Source organism: Molothrus aeneus, chromosome 4 (assembly GCF_037042795.1).
Source record: "Molothrus aeneus isolate 106 chromosome 4, BPBGC_Maene_1.0, whole genome shotgun sequence".
Lineage (NCBI taxonomy): Eukaryota > Metazoa > Chordata > Aves > Passeriformes > Icteridae > Molothrus > Molothrus aeneus.
In genome coordinates, this window is record NC_089649.1 from 23,858,100 (window position 1) to 23,875,453 (window position 17,354).

Below are 17,354 nucleotides of genomic sequence, written 5' to 3' on the forward strand. Positions count from 1 at the left end.
TGGCCCCGCCCTGCCCGGTACCGCGCTGGGCCGGTGCGCTGTGAGCGCCTCAGGGCCCGCAGCTTCCCGCTGCTGCCGGCAGAGGGGTAACCGGGCCAGCCCGGGCTCCGCAGCCGGGCAGCCCTAGCGGTGTGCACAGACCGGGGAACGAGAGGCTGGAGCAGCGCTGCAGAAAGGGAGCTGAGGGTCCTGGGCCATGGCATTGAATGGGAGTCACTGAGCCCTGGCAGCCAGGAGGGCCAGCCCTGTCCTGGGGGGCAGCAGGCACAGCCAGGCAAGGGAGGGGATTGTCCCGCTCTGCTCTGAGCTGGGGCAGCCTCACCTCCAGTGCTGGGGGCAGCTCTGGGTGCCACAAGATCAGAAAGACACTGAGCTGTTGGAGAGTGTCCAGAGAACAGTGACGGGCCTTGAGAGGAAGCCGTATGAAGAGCTGTGAAGGCCACTTGGTTTGTTCAGCCTGGAGGAGAGAGGGAGACCTCACTGTGGTCTTGAACATCCTCAAGAGAGGAAGAGGAGGGGCAAGTACCGACCTCTTCACTCTGGTGACAAGTGACAGGACTCAAGGAAACGGAATGGAGCTCAGCCAGGGAAGGTCCAGGCTAAATTTCAGGAACAGGTTCTTCATCCAGAGGGTTGTCAGGCACTGGAACAGCTCCCCAGGGAAGGGGTCACGGCACCAAGCCTGACAGAGCTCAAGAAGCCTTTGGACAATGCACGCGGGCACAGGGTGTGACTTTGGGGATTGTCTTGCACAGGGACTGGAGCTGGACTCAGTCATCCTGACAGGTCTCTTCCAGCCCAGCACTTTCAGTGATTCTACTGATTTAATTTGCTTTCATGAAAAAGCTCTGTAGATGTAGCACCTTAGTTATTGCCAAATAACTCCACTCCCCTTTCCATGTTTTGACCAAAGTGAGTATGTGTGCAGAGAGGGAAAGGGTGATTGATCATCCTAAAAGGATTTTCCACCAACTCCTGTTACTTTCTTCTGCCAGAAGACTGGCATCAGTCATCAGCTTTCAAATTTCAGAAACGTCATGATTACAAATATCACAAAGGCTGTGTAGTTTTTAAAATAAAAATTGCAGAGTTATAAATACATCAGAGGGTTAAGGTGGCCATCACTTTGTATAACACCACCCACATTTCAGGATTTGGCTTTCAAACAGAAACTGAAGGAGACACTGCAATGTGACACAACAAAGTCAACTCAGTGCAACTTGGACACTGGAGCCTCTCTTTATAAATCAGTCCCAGGTAAAAACCACAAATACTCGCTCTGAAGGACTAGTGAGCAGTCTGGTGTCATCTCTTCCACAGGAGTAACAACCACATTAAATAAAGGAAAAAGGACAATTAATACTTTAAACAAAATACTCTTTTTATTAGAGTATTTTTGATTAAACATACAGAACTCAAGATTGCTATTTAAAATTTGTATCGCTCAAAGTTTTTCCCTCTAGAAGGATGGTAACACAATCTCAGTGCATATTATATGGAAGGATCATACCTCTCAAGTGTCCTGCTCATGAATCAGAGCAATACTGCATGTACTTGGTGTACAAGCAAGGAGGGAGTGCTGTAATGCAATTAACAGACAAAAAATGCACCACCAATACACAGAGTCAGCTCCATGACCAGTGATCCAGAGAGTAGCATCACGTGGCTTCAGGAATGAAGGAGAAAACAGTTCCTGACCATGAAAAAGGAATAGGTAACAGATCGTATGTGTACAAGTCCTAGGCATTCCTCCTCCATAAGGACTGCAGGGGACTGCAACTTTAGCCACTGGTTTGGAAGATTTTTTGAAGCATCCATTGTACTGGGGGTGTGGGTGCAGAAATCTTGCTGAAAAAGGGAAAGAAACATGATCCTACAGCCCTTGTGCAGCTCCAAACGCCACCATCACAGGCAGCCTGGCGAAGCACTTGGTTACACTTGAAATACATCTGCTCTGGAGCCTTGGCACCTGCTTGTTCCTCTGCTCCACACACAGGACATTAACAAAGCAGCATGTGGAGGGAGCTACAGCCCAGCTGCCCCCACCTGCCAGTATCAGTTCCTGGAGCACCATGGACCCCATGACTATCAGACTTTGTATACTCATATACATTTATGAACATATATATATATATATATATATATATATATATATGTACGTATGTATGCAGACTTTCTACTTGGTTTGCATCTGTGCACAAATATTACAGCCAAGACCTGCTGTTCTCTGCCTTTTCATACTGTTGAACAAAACCTAAGCTTTCAATTACACATAGTTAAGTTTCATAGACTTATTTTTAAAGAATTGAAAAATACAGTTTAGAAGTAAGTTTGGTCAAGGTCATCACTGCACATGTACAAGCAAACCTGCTTAAGTGGTACTCATCAACTGTGCTGTGATGGAATGTCCAATGGCAGATTTCCTCAAATGAAAAATCCGGACAATTGAGAGGTATGCAGAAAACTTGTCTTAAATACTTGAAGCTACATGTGAAATCTTACAGAACACAAGCTACAGTTACAGACATAACAATAAATCTTATTAACCAACAGTGCATAAGAACTTAAAAACAGTCAGTGAAATCAGTTCAGCCAGTGACTTCCAAAAAAGTCGTGCCTCAGCTGCATTGAGGGGGAAAAAAAACAAGAAAACCGGGGGGGGCAGGAAAACTCAGGCAAGTTTAAGACAGTTTTAATCTACATTTTAAAAGCTGGTTTATTATATATTTATATATATATATATATGCTATGTATAAAATAAATTAAAAAGGGAGAGGAGCAAATAGCTTTGTATATGCTTCAAATTAACACAGACCAGTAGTTCCATAAATGAACATTTTACCATTTTTGTGGTAAAAAGTTGACATAAAAGTTCAAAACCATACAATGCTTATAAATAGAAAGAGTTCAAAAGATACTTATTTTTTAAAAAATGTAATTTAAACATCATTTTCTCTTCCCCTACAATACACTTCAGTTTTGTATGTCAGCATCAATACATTTACAGAGTATTTGAATGTCACCTCCACAGAATTGATAACAAAGCAGGTAAAAGAGCTAGTGGTGTAAAATTTAGGACTTCTCTCCCAGATAACTCTACCTGCTCCTCAGCCTTCTCCTGAAATGAAGGCTATCAACATTCATCACCCAGTCTGAGGTATGGGCAGAAGAAAATCTGCAACCGGTACTCTCCAACCCACCTTGCCTCTGCTAAAATACAGCAACAATCTATTGATCTGGCAATTGGCAATGGTGGTGGACAATCTCTTACTTCCATTCAGCTTGTATATAATTTAATCCTGGCATTTTAAAAAGAAATGAAACATAGTATTAATTCATAACTTAAAAAAACAAATAAAAACCCCACCAACAAAGAAAAACCCCACAAAAACCCCTCAACTTTAAATCTCTGAAACTATGTTTAAATGTTGTTCCTGGTTTAAAGCTTCACATAAAACAATGGACAGAAGGATGACAATTTTAAACCAAGAGAGCACCTAAAAACATACCATAGGTAAAAATGAAATCAATCATCTCTCCACTTCATAAAAACGTAGAAACCCTGTCAGCAACAGTAGGACACTCAGAACGAACAACGTCAAAAGGAGCATCTAGAATACTCAAGAGGCTTGCTATGCTACTTCTCTTTATTGCCCATTCTCTCATTTGTATGGATGGCCACTGCATGACAAGATGCCTGTGGATAGTTCTCTGATCTTCCTTTCACCACTGCTGCCAGCTGAAGTCGTCATTGCTGCCAAAGACCAAGAAAAATCCTAGGATGGTGGCAAAGATGACTGTATTCCCAGTGAGAACGAGTGCACACGCGCCCCAGTAAATCTGTGAACAGCGGGAATTCAGTTAGACATGTTTGGAGCTGAACAGTAACAAGACAAAAGGTAACATCTTTACTATCCCATTCTCAACAAAGTTCAGTAACACATCCATGATGCAAGACGCAATACCTCATTATTTGTGGTTACACCAAGCAGGTTTACCCAAAATTACTTGACAAATTCACAGCCAGCCAAGCAGCACTGCAAGTTTCTTCTAGCTGTACTCAAAGCATTGGCTAGCTACAGGCACAACTGGTTTGCTATGCAAAGTAAGGTTAGACAACAGCATCAAACACATCTGCAGCCCAGCTATGCTGTAAGACTTTTTAAAACAGGTATTTAAGGTCTTCAAAATGCCAGCAGATATCCCATTAACAAAAAAGGAGGTGAATGTTTTCACAGGAGAGTAAGGGGATTACTCAAAGGATGTGAGGCATTCCAACTGTCCATCTGAGCTGTTCTTGCCTGAAGACATTTATGAAAGTGCACTCCATGTTCTTTGACTTGGTAGTGCTTTCTGACATTCACACAAACAAAGTGAACTTGTAAAGTATTTTAGTGAAAAGTTCTATACTGGAAAATATGTAATGAGAACTTGGAAGTTTAAGAAAAATTATACCAATATCGCTTACAATATCATTTACAGTGAGTATAAAAATACTTTTTTTTTGTTTATTCATGCTGCTTTAGCTCAACTACTCCACAAATTGTCTTCAAAGGATTCTTTACACTTCTATATTTGATTACTTCCCTGTTAAGTTTTCAGTGTTTCTCTGCATTGCATTGTTAGGCTTTATTCCATGACCATGTGAAACAACTGGCAATCACAAATGTTCTGCCATGCTCCCACTTCAGTACTGATTTTTTTGCAAAAAAAAAATCTTACTCTGGTTCCAAAAGTACATAATTGTAAGAGTTATTTAGTGCATGAAAGGTTTACCTTCAATAAACAACCAAACACAAAGTTTTCTAGGAAAAAAAAAGGCAATCACAGGCTGAAATACTACTAACCAGTTCTGCTCTTGCAAACACTATGGGCAGCCCAAATGCTGAGACCACAATGCCTGTTGTAAGGAATATGGCCAGCTCCTTGCAGGCATTACTTGTAGCATCTGTGTCATCTACCAATCTTCTTGCTATGCAGTACGGGATAGGAGAAAGGATGTAAAAAAACAGAACAAACAGTGGCCAGTACTGGCTGAAAAAGAAAGGAGAAAAAAAGTTTTACTTAACTGGATTTACTCCTGCTCCTCCTAAAATCCATGCAAAGCATTTTTCCCATCCAGCACCCCCATTTAGGACAGACAGACAAGCCCAGAGAAGGCAAATCTTTTGACATTAATCCTACAGACCGTGTGCCTGAGTGGCTTCGGCTGACCTCAAGGGCAGCAGAGTTCACTAACAGGATATTCACAAACCAAGGCTGCACTAAGCAAGCCTAAATCTAATGCCACCTTACAAGGTGAGCTTAACTCCAAGTTTATCCTATCAGTTGTACTTAGGGGATACCCTTGCAGCACCCCAGAACAGACTTCTCAGGCACACAAAGGCAGGTGAACATTGTTTCAATAAAACTTTACTGCATTGTTTGAAGGGCAACTGTATAAGGGTCTCCTTCCCAAGGGTTTGTGTCACTAGCACTGGCTTCATAACAAAAGAAAACTGGCCTAGGAATTCTAGTCATATATGTAGAAAGTGCAATTCACAACCCATAACAGGTCTATCAATAGGATATTTAATATTTATTCAACAGTGAATAAGTCAATTTAAAATCTTTTCTGTAAAGTCAGCATTCACTTGCAAAGAGTCAAAGCCATAGGCCTTACTATCTGAGTACTTGGTCTGCTACTTTGTATCTCCTGTAGGAATCGATGTCAGGAAAGTACGGACAGCAGCTGCAATTACTCCAGATGCTATATCACAAGTGTGGGACACAGCCAAGGATCCACCTGATAATCACTGACAGCCCAGCTACCCCTAGGCAGCCACAGAAAATGCAAATCTTTCCCTGGATGACCGACCCACACTTGCTGCCCACCTCGAGAATGCTGCTGTCTGAGGGTCACCCACAGCGGGACACAAGTCCAGACAGTCAGGGCAACGCATCCTTTCACGGTTTGCAGCCAGGCCTGGTACTTTAACTTTTGCTGCCATTACTTTTTAGGATTAATTAAATCCTGGATGGTCTTTCTTTTTGTTCCCACCCCAACCTTTTGAAACAAAGGACAAAAAAACCCAAAAACAAACAAAAAAACCCCACCAAAAAAGCCCCAAAAACCTAAGGCCCCTCCTACACAGAGAGAACTTATCAATCCACCATTATGGAAGCAGGACTCCTGTGAAGTTACAGCCACGCAAACAGAAGTAGAAGCACAGAAAGAGAGAGCACGGTACTTGTATTGGGGCAGGGCGCATCCGAGCATCAAGAACATCAGTCCGACCGCTCCCCCAAAGGACAGGCTGATCAGCGCTACAACGAGAACAAACCCAGTCAACGTGAAGGGAGCACCGCACCGCGCACGGCACCCACCACCGCCCGCAGACCAACGCGGGGCTCAGCGCAGCCTCGGACGCCCGGCGCAGCGGGGGCACTCGGGGTGCCGCGGGGGCTCCCAGCCCCTCCCGCCCGGGGGCCCGTCCGGCCCGGCCCGGCCCGGCCCCTCCCCGCGCGGGCCGCGCGTGCCCGCCATTACCGGCCTCGCCCCGCCTCGCGCGCACCTTTGATTCCCGCCATGGCGCTGTCCGTCCCGCCAGCCGCGCGGCACCGGAGAGGGGCGCGCCGGGAACCGGAAATGCCGCGCGGAAGAGGAAGCCGTAGGGGCAAGGGGCGGGCACGGCCCCGTGACGCTCATACGTGGAGCGCGCGCAGGCCCCGCGGCGGCAGCCCCGCCCCCTCACGCAGCGCCACACCCTCGCCGCCCATTGGCCCCACGGCTCGGTGGGGGCGGGGCTTCTCCCCGAGTCCCGCGCGTTCCGGCGGGGGCGCCGCTCCCTTGGGTGACGGTGACAGCGCCCGGTACTGCCATGGTGGGGCTCGCTGTGCGCCTGCTCTTCCTGCTCTGCGCCGCCGCGGGACCCGCGCTGGGCTGGGACCGAGCGGGTGAGACCCGCGGGGATCGGGGGGCTCAGCGCGGCCTCGGCCCCCCCTGCCGCCTCTGCCGGCGCCTCGGCGGCTCCTCGCGGCCCGGCACTGCGCGGTGCTACCGGTTTAGCGGCGGCCGGCACGGGGGAGGAAGGGCTTGTGGGGTTTGGGCTCCCTCCATACCGGCTTGTGTGGGAGCAGTGATCCCGCGCCGCGGTCAGTGGCCGCAGCCCAGAGCCGCCTCGGGAGGAAATGGGGAACTCTGCCGTGTTTCCGTCTGGTGCGAGCTTCGTCCCGTAAAGATGCGGGCGTACTGCTCCCTTCGGCCTCCATCGGCAGCCTTCTCCTGAGAGCAGGCCCTCGTAGCCAAGGGGAGTGCACCTGCACAAGCGCTGACAAGCAGCAGGAAGAAGTTTTTCACAGGAAGGGTGATCAAATATTGGAATGGGCTGCCCAGGATGGTGGTGGAGTCACCGTCCCTGGAGGTGTTTGGGGAAAAACTGGACGTGGCGCTCTGTGCCGTGGTCTGGCTGATTGAGTTCTTTTATCGAGGTTGGACTCGGTGATCACTGTGGTCTTTCCCAGCCTAATGGATTCTGTAATTCCTTGTGCTGCCTGTTTCAGGGAAGGTTCTGCTGCGGGATGTTGAGGCGCTCACTCTGCACAGAGGGCGGTACACAACATCCAGGCGGACAGCCTCGGTCCCTCAGCTGCAGTGCACGGGAGGCTCTGCGGGGTGTTCCCGTGTCCCTGAGGTTGTGCAGTGCTACAACAAAGGATGGGATGGCTACGATGTACAGGTAACTGTTTAAAACTTGTTAAATTCTCTATGAAATCGCTTTCCCCCAAGCTGGGAAGTTCTGAAGGAGCGAAGAGTAGTGAGCTAGGGTGTCAGTTCAGGTTAGTTCTTTTTGCTAGATGAACTCTTGCACTAAAAACTTGACCTAAATACTTTTAGGATTGGATTTTTCAGAACTACTGTAGTTATATGTTTCATATAGCTTTGAAGGAGCTAATGTAAAAGCACGGCATAGCAAACCTTTGTTGGTTTTAAATAAAATAGTGCTCGAGTTTATAAAATTAAACTCTTGCGAACCCTGGAGGATGCTTTTGAATTATTGCTTGTGAATTTCCATTTTTTATTAGCATGGAAAGGTCTTCTTAATATGTGCTTCACTTCAGCTCTACCTTTTAGAAACTAAATTTCAGACTTGCCTGACTTTTGCTTTCACCTTAGGGTGTGAGTGCTAGTCAGTAAATAGTCTTGACTTTCAGCTGTTAAAAAGGCTGCTGTCAATAGATAACCAGGAATCAAGGCTGAAAGTATTTGCTAAAACTGATACAGTATTGTGAAAGAACAATCAAAATTGGCAGTTGGTACTGCTGTACTGAATTACTAATTTAGAGACAACGACTTTCTTATTTCCTCTCCAAAATACATGTCACGTGCCATTAGAGATCCCTTTGTTTGAGTACCTCAAGGGAACGTGAGCCTGAGGATCCACCTGTGTTCAACCAGACAATCCCCAACATAATTGTTAAGTGTTGCATATGGATGCCTAATGATGTTTGTCCCAGTTTCTTTTGATTTCTGCACAGACACAAATGGACACAATAAGTGCCCTGGATCTCAGGCTCACGTGGTATGTTTTCATGAGTTTGCACAGGACAGGCATTTATTACGTAGCTGTTGCACAGGGTACAGCACATTTTTTAGAAGTATTGCTGTATCTCAGGAAGGGATATTTGAAAAATGTATTCAGTGAAGAAAAGACTAAATCTTCCAGAGCTGCAGTTCTTCAGTGTTCTGAAAGATAATATCTGTTTTAAGTTTTAGGATTTAAAATTCATTTAAACATAAAACTCCTACTCCTTTTCAAAATAGGAGCACACAGAGATTTCTTACATATGGCCCATAGATGATTTGTTAGCAGTTACAGCTTTATTTCAGGGTGTATGTGGGGAAGCAGGTGGGTGTTTTCATCTTTGGGGCAGTATGTTTTACTTTGTGTTGTGTTTATTTTTTCAGTGGCAGTGCAAAGCAGACCTGGAAAATGCCTACCGTTTTGGAGAAATGGAAGTGAGCTGCGAGGGCTACGATTACCCGGATGATCCTTACATACTAAGAGGCTCCTGTAGTTTGCTGTTCAAGCTAGAGCTGACTGCAGAAGGTGCAAGGAAAGTGAAGAACTCTGGAAGCTTTGGCTCTAGCTATTACCAGTCAAGCAAAGATTATTCTGATTCTGGTTCTGGAGCAATTGTTGTAATTGTTCTTCTCCTTCTTGCTTTTGGAGTTTACAAGTTCTTCCTCAGCAACCAGCAGTCTCAGCAGAGTTCTGGGGGCAGTGATGGCTTCTCTCAGCCCTTCTGGCAGAATCAGCAGGCACCTCCTCCTCCTGGTTTTAAGTCCACCTTCACAGGTAGGGCTCTGAGCCATTTACAGTATTCAAAAGAGCAAGCAGGATTGTCCTGTTTTATCTGTGGTAAGGGAAAGTGGGATAGAGTTAAAACCACAGCATTTGCAGGCAGCTGCCGAATTGGCTGCAGAGCCTACAGCCACCTTTTGTTCTGCTCTTTGTTCAAAAGACGAAATAAGGGCTTGGCTTTCCACAGGCTTTCAGGGCATGCTGCCCTCTGAACCTTTGCAAAGCTACCTCCCCGTGCTCTGCAAGCATTCTTTTCATCACCTGTGAAATAGCAGGATTGTGATGGGGAGAATAATTGTCCTAGGTAATCTGGAAAAGAGAATGTTCTTACACAGCCAGAAACAAAGCCATGCCAAAGGAGCACTCTGAAACTTTACAGAACAGCCTTTCAGCCCTGATTTCATTAACCAAGCAGTTGTTGGGGTTGAGTATCATGTACCAGCCCTCTGTTTAACAGGGCTGAAAGATTTGGTTCCCAAAGCAGAGGACAGTGTCTGTGAACTGTCATTAGAGGGTACAGCATCTGAGTCTCATGTGTGGCCTTTCATCTGAAGTTGAAAATTACAAAAGCAGTGACAAGGCTGCTGCTGGGAAAAGAGGCAATTTTTCTTTTCCCAGAAAACTGGTGTCTTCTGTCACAGAGTAAGTTGTCTTCCTTAGGCCATCATAGTGTCTCAGGGAAATAAACATTACTCATCTGGTGTCTGACTAACTCAGTTAACCCTGTAAACATGCAAGCTGCTCACAGCACTGGAACTAAATTACATTCTCACATTCTCACAAGTTACATAATTTCTTTCTTTGTTTTTTTGTTTGGTTTTTTTTGTTTGTTGGTTTGGTTTTTTTGTTGTTGTTTTTGGTTTTTTGGTTTTTGTTAATAGAGAAGGGGTTTTGGCAAGGAAATATGTAGCAAGGATTAGGTTTATTTGTCAAAATTTTATATTTTAATAATGCATATTAATGCTTTCTCCGAGTTTTGTTCAAACAGCTTGGCCAACAGAGGGTGCAGTGTAATTCTTTTGGATACCCTTGTGCAGGGCGTGCACAGCAGAAACTTTCAGCTGTACCTGCACCAGAAAATTACAGGGAATCTGCTTCTGTTGGCTTTGCAAATTGGTTTGCATGTGGTTACATCAGACTGTCTGTCTGTGCTGCGTGGGCATCAGTGGCCATATGTGGGCATGGCACTGGCTGCACTGTGGTGGTCAGCAGGAGCCCTGGCCATGACACACAGCTCTGTCACACTGGGCACAGGAGAAACAATGAAGGGTTATTTTCATTTTTTTCTCTTCGGTTCCCTGTCAGTTAATTGCCCCAATGCATTTTTCTTTGCAGGAGTCACAAATCTAGCAAAGGCAGGGCCTTGAGAATGTTTTCTTGAGGATTGCTGAAAACTTAGACACTTAAGATACACATTGGGAACCATATAATGCTTAGCTTGTGATGTTTTTAATAAGTCATGTCAATGATTTGTCTTTGCATTTCAGGCAAAGTAAGGAGGAAAACTGAAATGTGGAGCCAGATTAAAAATACGAAGTGTTAGGCTACATCATGCATTCAGTGTCTGCCTTACACTGTGGGAGCAGAGCAAAAGCACATCTCTGAATGTGTATGTCCATGTGTTCCAGGAATGTATTAGTCTTTGGAAACCTGGACAGTAACAAAGAGCAATGTTGTTCACATATTGCAGTTAATATTTAATTTGCCTCATTTTAAATCCCCTTAACATGCAGAATGTGTCCTGTGGAACTTGTTTAGCTAGACTATCTTAATTAAATTCTGCTTTCTCTCAGTTAGTTGTTTGACATGATTCTTAATGTTTACTCTTGCTATTTCAAAAAAAATTACTTAGTTTTCTGAGTCAGTGTTCAGTCATGGTGCTTTTGAACAAATGAGTTGGTTCATCTCTAATTAACATTGTTTTTGCAGCAAATTAAGTAATTTTTTGTTGTTGTTGTTCCAAATCAGCATAATTTAGTAGTATATCATCCCAATGAGAGGTTATATTTCTCCCCACACATTCTAAATGAAATTCAATATCAAATCCAGTCTAGACTGAAACTGATTATTTCAATATTGTTTTATCTTCTATGACTTCAAACAACCCATATCAGTTTGAAGACAAACCAGGCCCTCTGATTTTTACCTACGTCATCTCTGGCCCAATTGTTCAGGTGGGCATGTTTTAGGGAGTCCCTAATGCTATCTTCAGTTTTTTTTATACTTCCTTTTGTGTTAAACCCATAGTTGAGCTTATTCTTGCATCCATGATTTTTGCTAGACCAGAAAAATTATTCTACTTTGAGTTTGTATTTTCTCTTTTTCTTTCTAAATGGAAAACATTCATTCTGGCTCAGAACCTCATGTTATGTGCAGGTCACAAGTCAGAAAATTTGTGACTCTCCTTCCCCCACAACCTACTTGAAATGCTTGCACTTTCATCAAGGTGTTTGTCAAGCTTGGCGACTCATGCATAATGAAAACTTTGCAATGTGGTTGCAGTTAGCTTGGCTTTTGATAACAAGTGCCAGACTAGGATTACCAGGAACAATACCAGTAATGTCAGCGTTACACTGAGCCACTGTGACTCAAACTGTGCAGCTGTGCTCAGTGAGATTAGGAGCTCTGTGTCTTTGTGGTTTGCTCACTCTGCACTGTTACCTACTTGATTTGTGTTCCTGCATCTGCTTCTGGCCTGCTCGGTGACCTTCAGCAGATTGTTCTTTCTTAGTTTCTTTTTCTATTTTTACTCTAACTTGGCTGTTTAGGGACAAGGCAGGGACTCTTTCCATGTTTTGCAAACATCAGGGTTGTGAGATGAAGTGGAAGCAGATTTTTAACATAAAACTCCTTATAGTAGTGTTAGTTTATATGGGGTGTCCTGCTTTCTGAAATATGAGGCCTTTCAAGTTAAGCTTGATCGAAAATCTGCTGAAATCAGGACCAGTTTGTTTAATTTTCCATTATCTTTAACAGGAGAGAATTTTGTTGCATCAGCTGGCCTGAGGATTAGTCTGTTACTAACTTATGCTTCCTATTTTCATTTTGTTTAAGATGACAACAGCTTTGGAACTCATTCCCATCATGGAACCAGTTCAGGACCAGGATTTTGGACTGGATTAGGAGCAGGAGGCTTGCTAGGCTACTTAGCAGGCAGTCACAGGTAAAATATGCATACTATCAGATTTTAAGCATTTAAGCTTTCAGGGGGTATGCCATGTACTTTTTGACATTGTTTTTAAGATTTCAGACCTGTGTCATTCAAGTTATAAAATCCTATCACTAGAAGAATTTTGGGCAGCTGTTTGCAGCTCCAGGACCAGAGACATTTCAAACACGTTTCTGAGGCAGAATTTGAAAGACTGAGGTACTTCATTCTGCTTCCTCTGACCTGGCATGATGGCCTACAAAATTAAATTGAGCATTTAAACAATTTATCTGCAGAATGCCTTAAAACGCACATAGTCATATTAAGCATATAATACTCTGTATATGGATCTCTTGTATCAGTGTCATCTTTCCTAAAATAAGTCTGGATGACCATATTTGGTATAGGCTTTTAGACATTCAGAATGCATCATTTTTAGATTAACAGTTTAAAGAGAGCAATTGCTGCCATTTTAGGCTTCACTGGAGAAAATATGAGATTCCTGCAGGGAATGTTCAGATCATAAGCAGTTTTCTCTATTTATCAAATGACTTGCCTATGTATCAAGTCTATTCCTGTAGAAATGTAACAGATTAGAGAGTAAGATATATGGACAGGAGTGCTAAGCACCTATGTGGTAAAGTTGTGGGCTATTTTTAATAACAGAAGCCTTATATTAATTCAGCTAAGAATTTTTCTAAGGTATAATGTGTTAAAGTTTCTATTGGCCTGGTATTTCTTAAGGCTTAAATACACGACTCTTGTGTTGAGGCATTCTATTTATGTAGTATCTACATACAGGTTAGTTCCCTGATTTCTGTACACACCCCCATTTCAGTAGGCACAAATTATTGCTCAAGATTAGAGATCTAACTAAGTCCAAATACACAAACAAACCTCCTAACTTGAGCTTCTTTTTGTTTAAAACAGTCTTTGGTCCACTATTGTTTAATTTGGTTTTTTAGGCTTTTGAAATTATGTGCTGCAAAATGCTGGTGCCAGGAAGTGTGAGAGAGCTGTTTGTAAATTTCAACAGCAGGAAATTCCATATCCATGGAAGCAAGTAATTTTAAGTGAGTGAGTCAAGGACCATGATATGTTAGTGTTACTGATATGACCTTTTCAAAAGAATTAACAAAAGGATGTTTTCTCTTGCCAAACATGGCTGGGATGTAGGTGATGCCAAAATGCATTTAAACTTCAGATTTCAAACTTCTTTCTTGTCTGATGGAATTTGAGGTCAAAATTTCAGAAAGAAAATTTTCCTCATTTGCAGTTGTTAGAATTCCTTAGTCTGAAGAATAAAGCTTAATTTCCTTTTGAAAGTCTACAGATTATGAAATCACAGCAGTGGATGTCCTTGCTCTCAATGTGTTAAATACATACATTAAATAGGAATATTTATAGCTTTGAAATAATTGCTTACAGTTTTCCCTTGGAGATGCAGTTCTTTTGTTTGGAATGGTGTCTTCTTAATTTTTCCGAAGGGGACTAATGAAGCCTTCCTTCTATTCTGTTTCATGGCAGAGCGCAGCCGCGTTCCCCATATCACAGTATGTGGACAGATCCCACAGCTGTACCACCTATGTATGGGCACTCAAGGAATTCCACAGAAGGCAGCAGCTCAGGAACAAGAACTGCTTCTGGTAAGGCAAAGCACCTTTTAATTCCCTGAAGCTCAAGGGACTTTGACCTATGAAAAACATGCAGATGTTAGCTGCGGTTCAACAGGCATCCTTGTTTTATTTTACCAGTTGGTGTAGATGGCATGTAACAATGTCCCTTCCTTCCATTCCCTATGGAACCTATGGAAGTAGGGCAGCTTTGTGGGGCATGAAATTCCCCACAGACCTGTGGTGGGCATGGCAGCATCAGCATCGGGCTTGTCTTCACTGGCAAGGTGCATTAGTTTAAGGCTTTCCCTTTTGATGAGCACTTCGTGTACTCTTCTCTAGCAAACATGCACAGACATGTTCTCTGTAGAATGCAGGTTGTCTAATCTGCAAGAGCAGAATAGTTTCCAGGCCAGTCAGCCCACAGTTGCTTGCTGTTCTCCTTCATGTGGATATGTTTACCTCATCTCCCTTGCCACCTTTAGCATTTTTAGAACTAGAGAGTTCAATGGAAAGGCCATGGTGGAGCTGACTCTTTTTTTTTTTTTTTTTTTTTTGCAGGCTTTGGGGGCACGAAGCGAAGATGAAATCCTTAACATTATTACATCAGAGCGATTGAACTAAATCTTGTTGTGTACTTGTGCTTCTTTTAATAGTAGTATACTTCAAAAATGCATATGAGCTATGAAGGATTAGGCAAAGAATTCCTCACTTTCTCTGTGGACTCTCACTGCTATTTAGGGTATGACAGGTGCTGGAACATCCACTATTTCAGATCAGCATCCCCTACAGAAAAAGCTCATCCAGGTTAAGAAGAATGATGTTACAGTGACCGTGTATCTGTCTGTACTTGAGGCCCCAGTGATAGCCTTACCAGATTTTCAAAGCTTGTATCTTACTACTCATGTTCTGGGCTTCATTTCATTTGGTCCAGAATTTCTGATAATATTTTTCCTCCTTTCTGGTAGTCCAGCGTCTACCTGATATGTAAGGAGTGCTGTTCTTGGAAGCTATTTTTGTTTGCCTTTGCAGAATTAATGTGAACTTTACTGTAAGTGCAGTCAGCTACTCAGGTAAGTGTAGGAGTTCTTCCTCAGTGGACAAGAGCAAAACTATGTATAAAGAAATTAACATTAGTATGTTTGTATCTGTGCTATGTGACTGTTGGAGCAAAAATGTGCAGATGCATGGATTCTCCATGTTATAGAGTTTATCCAAGGTGACTCTGCACACCTGGGGAACTTTGTCTATAAGTTAATGTGGGTAAATAAATAAGTAACCTGGAAATCTTGACCTTCTTCTGGAAGACTGAGGTAATTTAAATTCAAGTGATTACAGATGTTTTGCCTGCATTGAGGCCACAGATTTTCCTTTTAATGGTGGCTTGGCAATGAAATGAAAACTTATAATGTGAATGGTCTGTCCTGCTAGATCACCTGTCCAGGGCACAGTAAAAAAGGTGCTCATTGCAAAAGGGAAGGGAATGTTCTTACTGCAGAGATGATAGAATCCCTGGGACACAGCAGGCCTTGATGCCAAGCTAAGAAAGAAGTTGGACGTCTAACAGCATGTAAACTTTCCCAAATGTGCTTTTTAAAAACAAAGTGCTGTTGAAGAGTGGGAAGCAGAGAGGCCTTGCTTTGTTCTGTGATGATCTTTTGGTGCCTCTATGAAGTGTCATACAGTTCTTGGGTGACTTATTCTCTCCTGGAAGAGGCATTGCTGGATAACAAGCAGAGAAATTTCTCAGGATTGTGGGAGAGGGGAAGAGTGAAGAGTGGGGTGCTTGATCACCAGCTCCTGTGCAGAGCCCATCCTAGCAGAGTGTAGAAGTGTTTTTGGCTGCAGCTCATGTATGCTGGCAGCAGCCAGAGAAGCGCTGTCTTTCAGCCTTGGGAAAATACTGTGTTGGGAATTGATAGCAGCTGTTACAGCAAAAGCAAGACACTGTTCAGCTGATACAGGTTGCATCTCCAGAAGGAGATTAAATAGGTCTGGTTAGTCCAAGAAAGTGACTTCAGCAGAACTCAGGGAAAAGCAGCCATGTCCATTCATGAGTATAGAACATTAGTTCGTATGTTAACACCCAAGTTCAGTGTATGATTTAAGCAACCAAAAGAGAGAAATTCAAAAAAGAAAAGAAAAAAATATACAAGCAAACCAAACCAGCAAATCCCAGAAATCTTTATGAAGTCAACAGCCAGAAAAAGTGCTTCATGAAAAAGTTCTTGTACTAAAAGTGTTATCAATTTCATTTGATACATTCAGAATAACTTGAGGGTGAAATAGTGGTTTGCTTCTCAGAGCTACCTGAGGGTTGGGGAAAAATAACTGTGAACCTAAAAAGGGAAATGACAAAGACCTTACTCATGGCCTCCTAGAAAGCTCTGCCTTTTATGAGAAGTCCATGGTAAATCTCTTTTCTTTATAACAAAGTGTAGCAGAAGAATATATTTTAAATATGGAGTTCTTACTTATTTCTAAGTGAATGCAGGTTAAGCTTGTCACAGTCAATATTTGCTTTGCCAACTAATTGCATAACAGTGAAACTGGATTTTTTCTAACTGAGTAGTTGGAAGCTAAAGTTTGCTCTTAAATTACAGTGTGGTATGAAATGTTTTAGACAATGTTTTCATTTGTATTTATGTATTTATAGTTTCTGCATGAAATGTGCAAAATAAATCTGATACATAAATCTACTATAGCTTCTGAATCTGTTTGGATATGTTTGCCCTTCCCTCTGATAAAGGAATGAAATAGGTGAATAAGGAGTATTTTTGTCTTTAAATCACTGTCTTGAGGCCTGCAGGGATGGCATTGTTTGTTTTCTCAGAGTTCTCTGTCTCATCATCCACTTCCTGGGTAAATAATATCATCCTTTACCCCCAGATGCAAAGTGGGTAAGCTGTATGTTGTTTCAATAAAATAAACCAATACTGGGAATAGAGTTATTGTATTGATTATGTTTTCAGTAACAAAATACTGAATCCTATAAGGGATTGAAGGCTTTCTTGTACATCAGGGCTTGGGATCTCAGTCTGCAGAAAAGCTCTGTTATGTCAGCATGTTCCTGGTTTTACAAGGTGGTGAGCTGAACCCTTCAAAAGAATTTATGATCACTGCTGCTGTTCTGGTTGTAGGCAGAGCAGAACTCAACACAGGGATAGCCTAAGCTGATGTATTGGCTTCTTACACAGAGGATGTGTCACTGCTGAACAGAGACATGGTCTACACAGAGAGTTCAATGTC

The 17,354-nt window shown here is 43.0% G+C and overlaps 2 protein-coding genes across 2 annotated transcripts; one reads left to right on the forward strand and one right to left on the reverse strand.

The window, feature by feature from the left end:
- Positions 1 to 1,360: 1,360 nt before the first annotated feature.
- LEPROTL1 (leptin receptor overlapping transcript like 1) lies at positions 1,361 to 6,642 on the reverse strand. The gene is made up of 4 exons (XM_066548086.1): positions 6,555 to 6,642; positions 6,231 to 6,306; positions 4,848 to 5,034; positions 1,361 to 3,840 (listed from the first exon to the last, which is right to left on the reverse strand). Exons 1-4 carry the CDS (start codon positions 6,568 to 6,570, stop codon positions 3,724 to 3,726), a joined length of 396 nt encoding a protein of 131 aa, XP_066404183.1. The 5' UTR covers positions 6,571 to 6,642; the 3' UTR covers positions 1,361 to 3,723.
- Positions 6,643 to 6,788: 146 nt separating this feature from the next.
- On the forward strand, positions 6,789 to 17,052 carry SARAF (store-operated calcium entry associated regulatory factor). Its single transcript, XM_066548087.1, has 6 exons — positions 6,789 to 6,936; positions 7,543 to 7,718; positions 8,948 to 9,338; positions 12,399 to 12,507; positions 14,020 to 14,138; positions 14,667 to 17,052. The coding sequence occupies exons 1-6, from the start codon at positions 6,861 to 6,863 to the stop codon at positions 14,690 to 14,692; spliced, it is 897 nt and encodes a 298-aa protein (XP_066404184.1). The 5' UTR covers positions 6,789 to 6,860; the 3' UTR covers positions 14,693 to 17,052.
- The last annotated feature ends 302 nt before the right edge of the window (positions 17,053 to 17,354 follow it).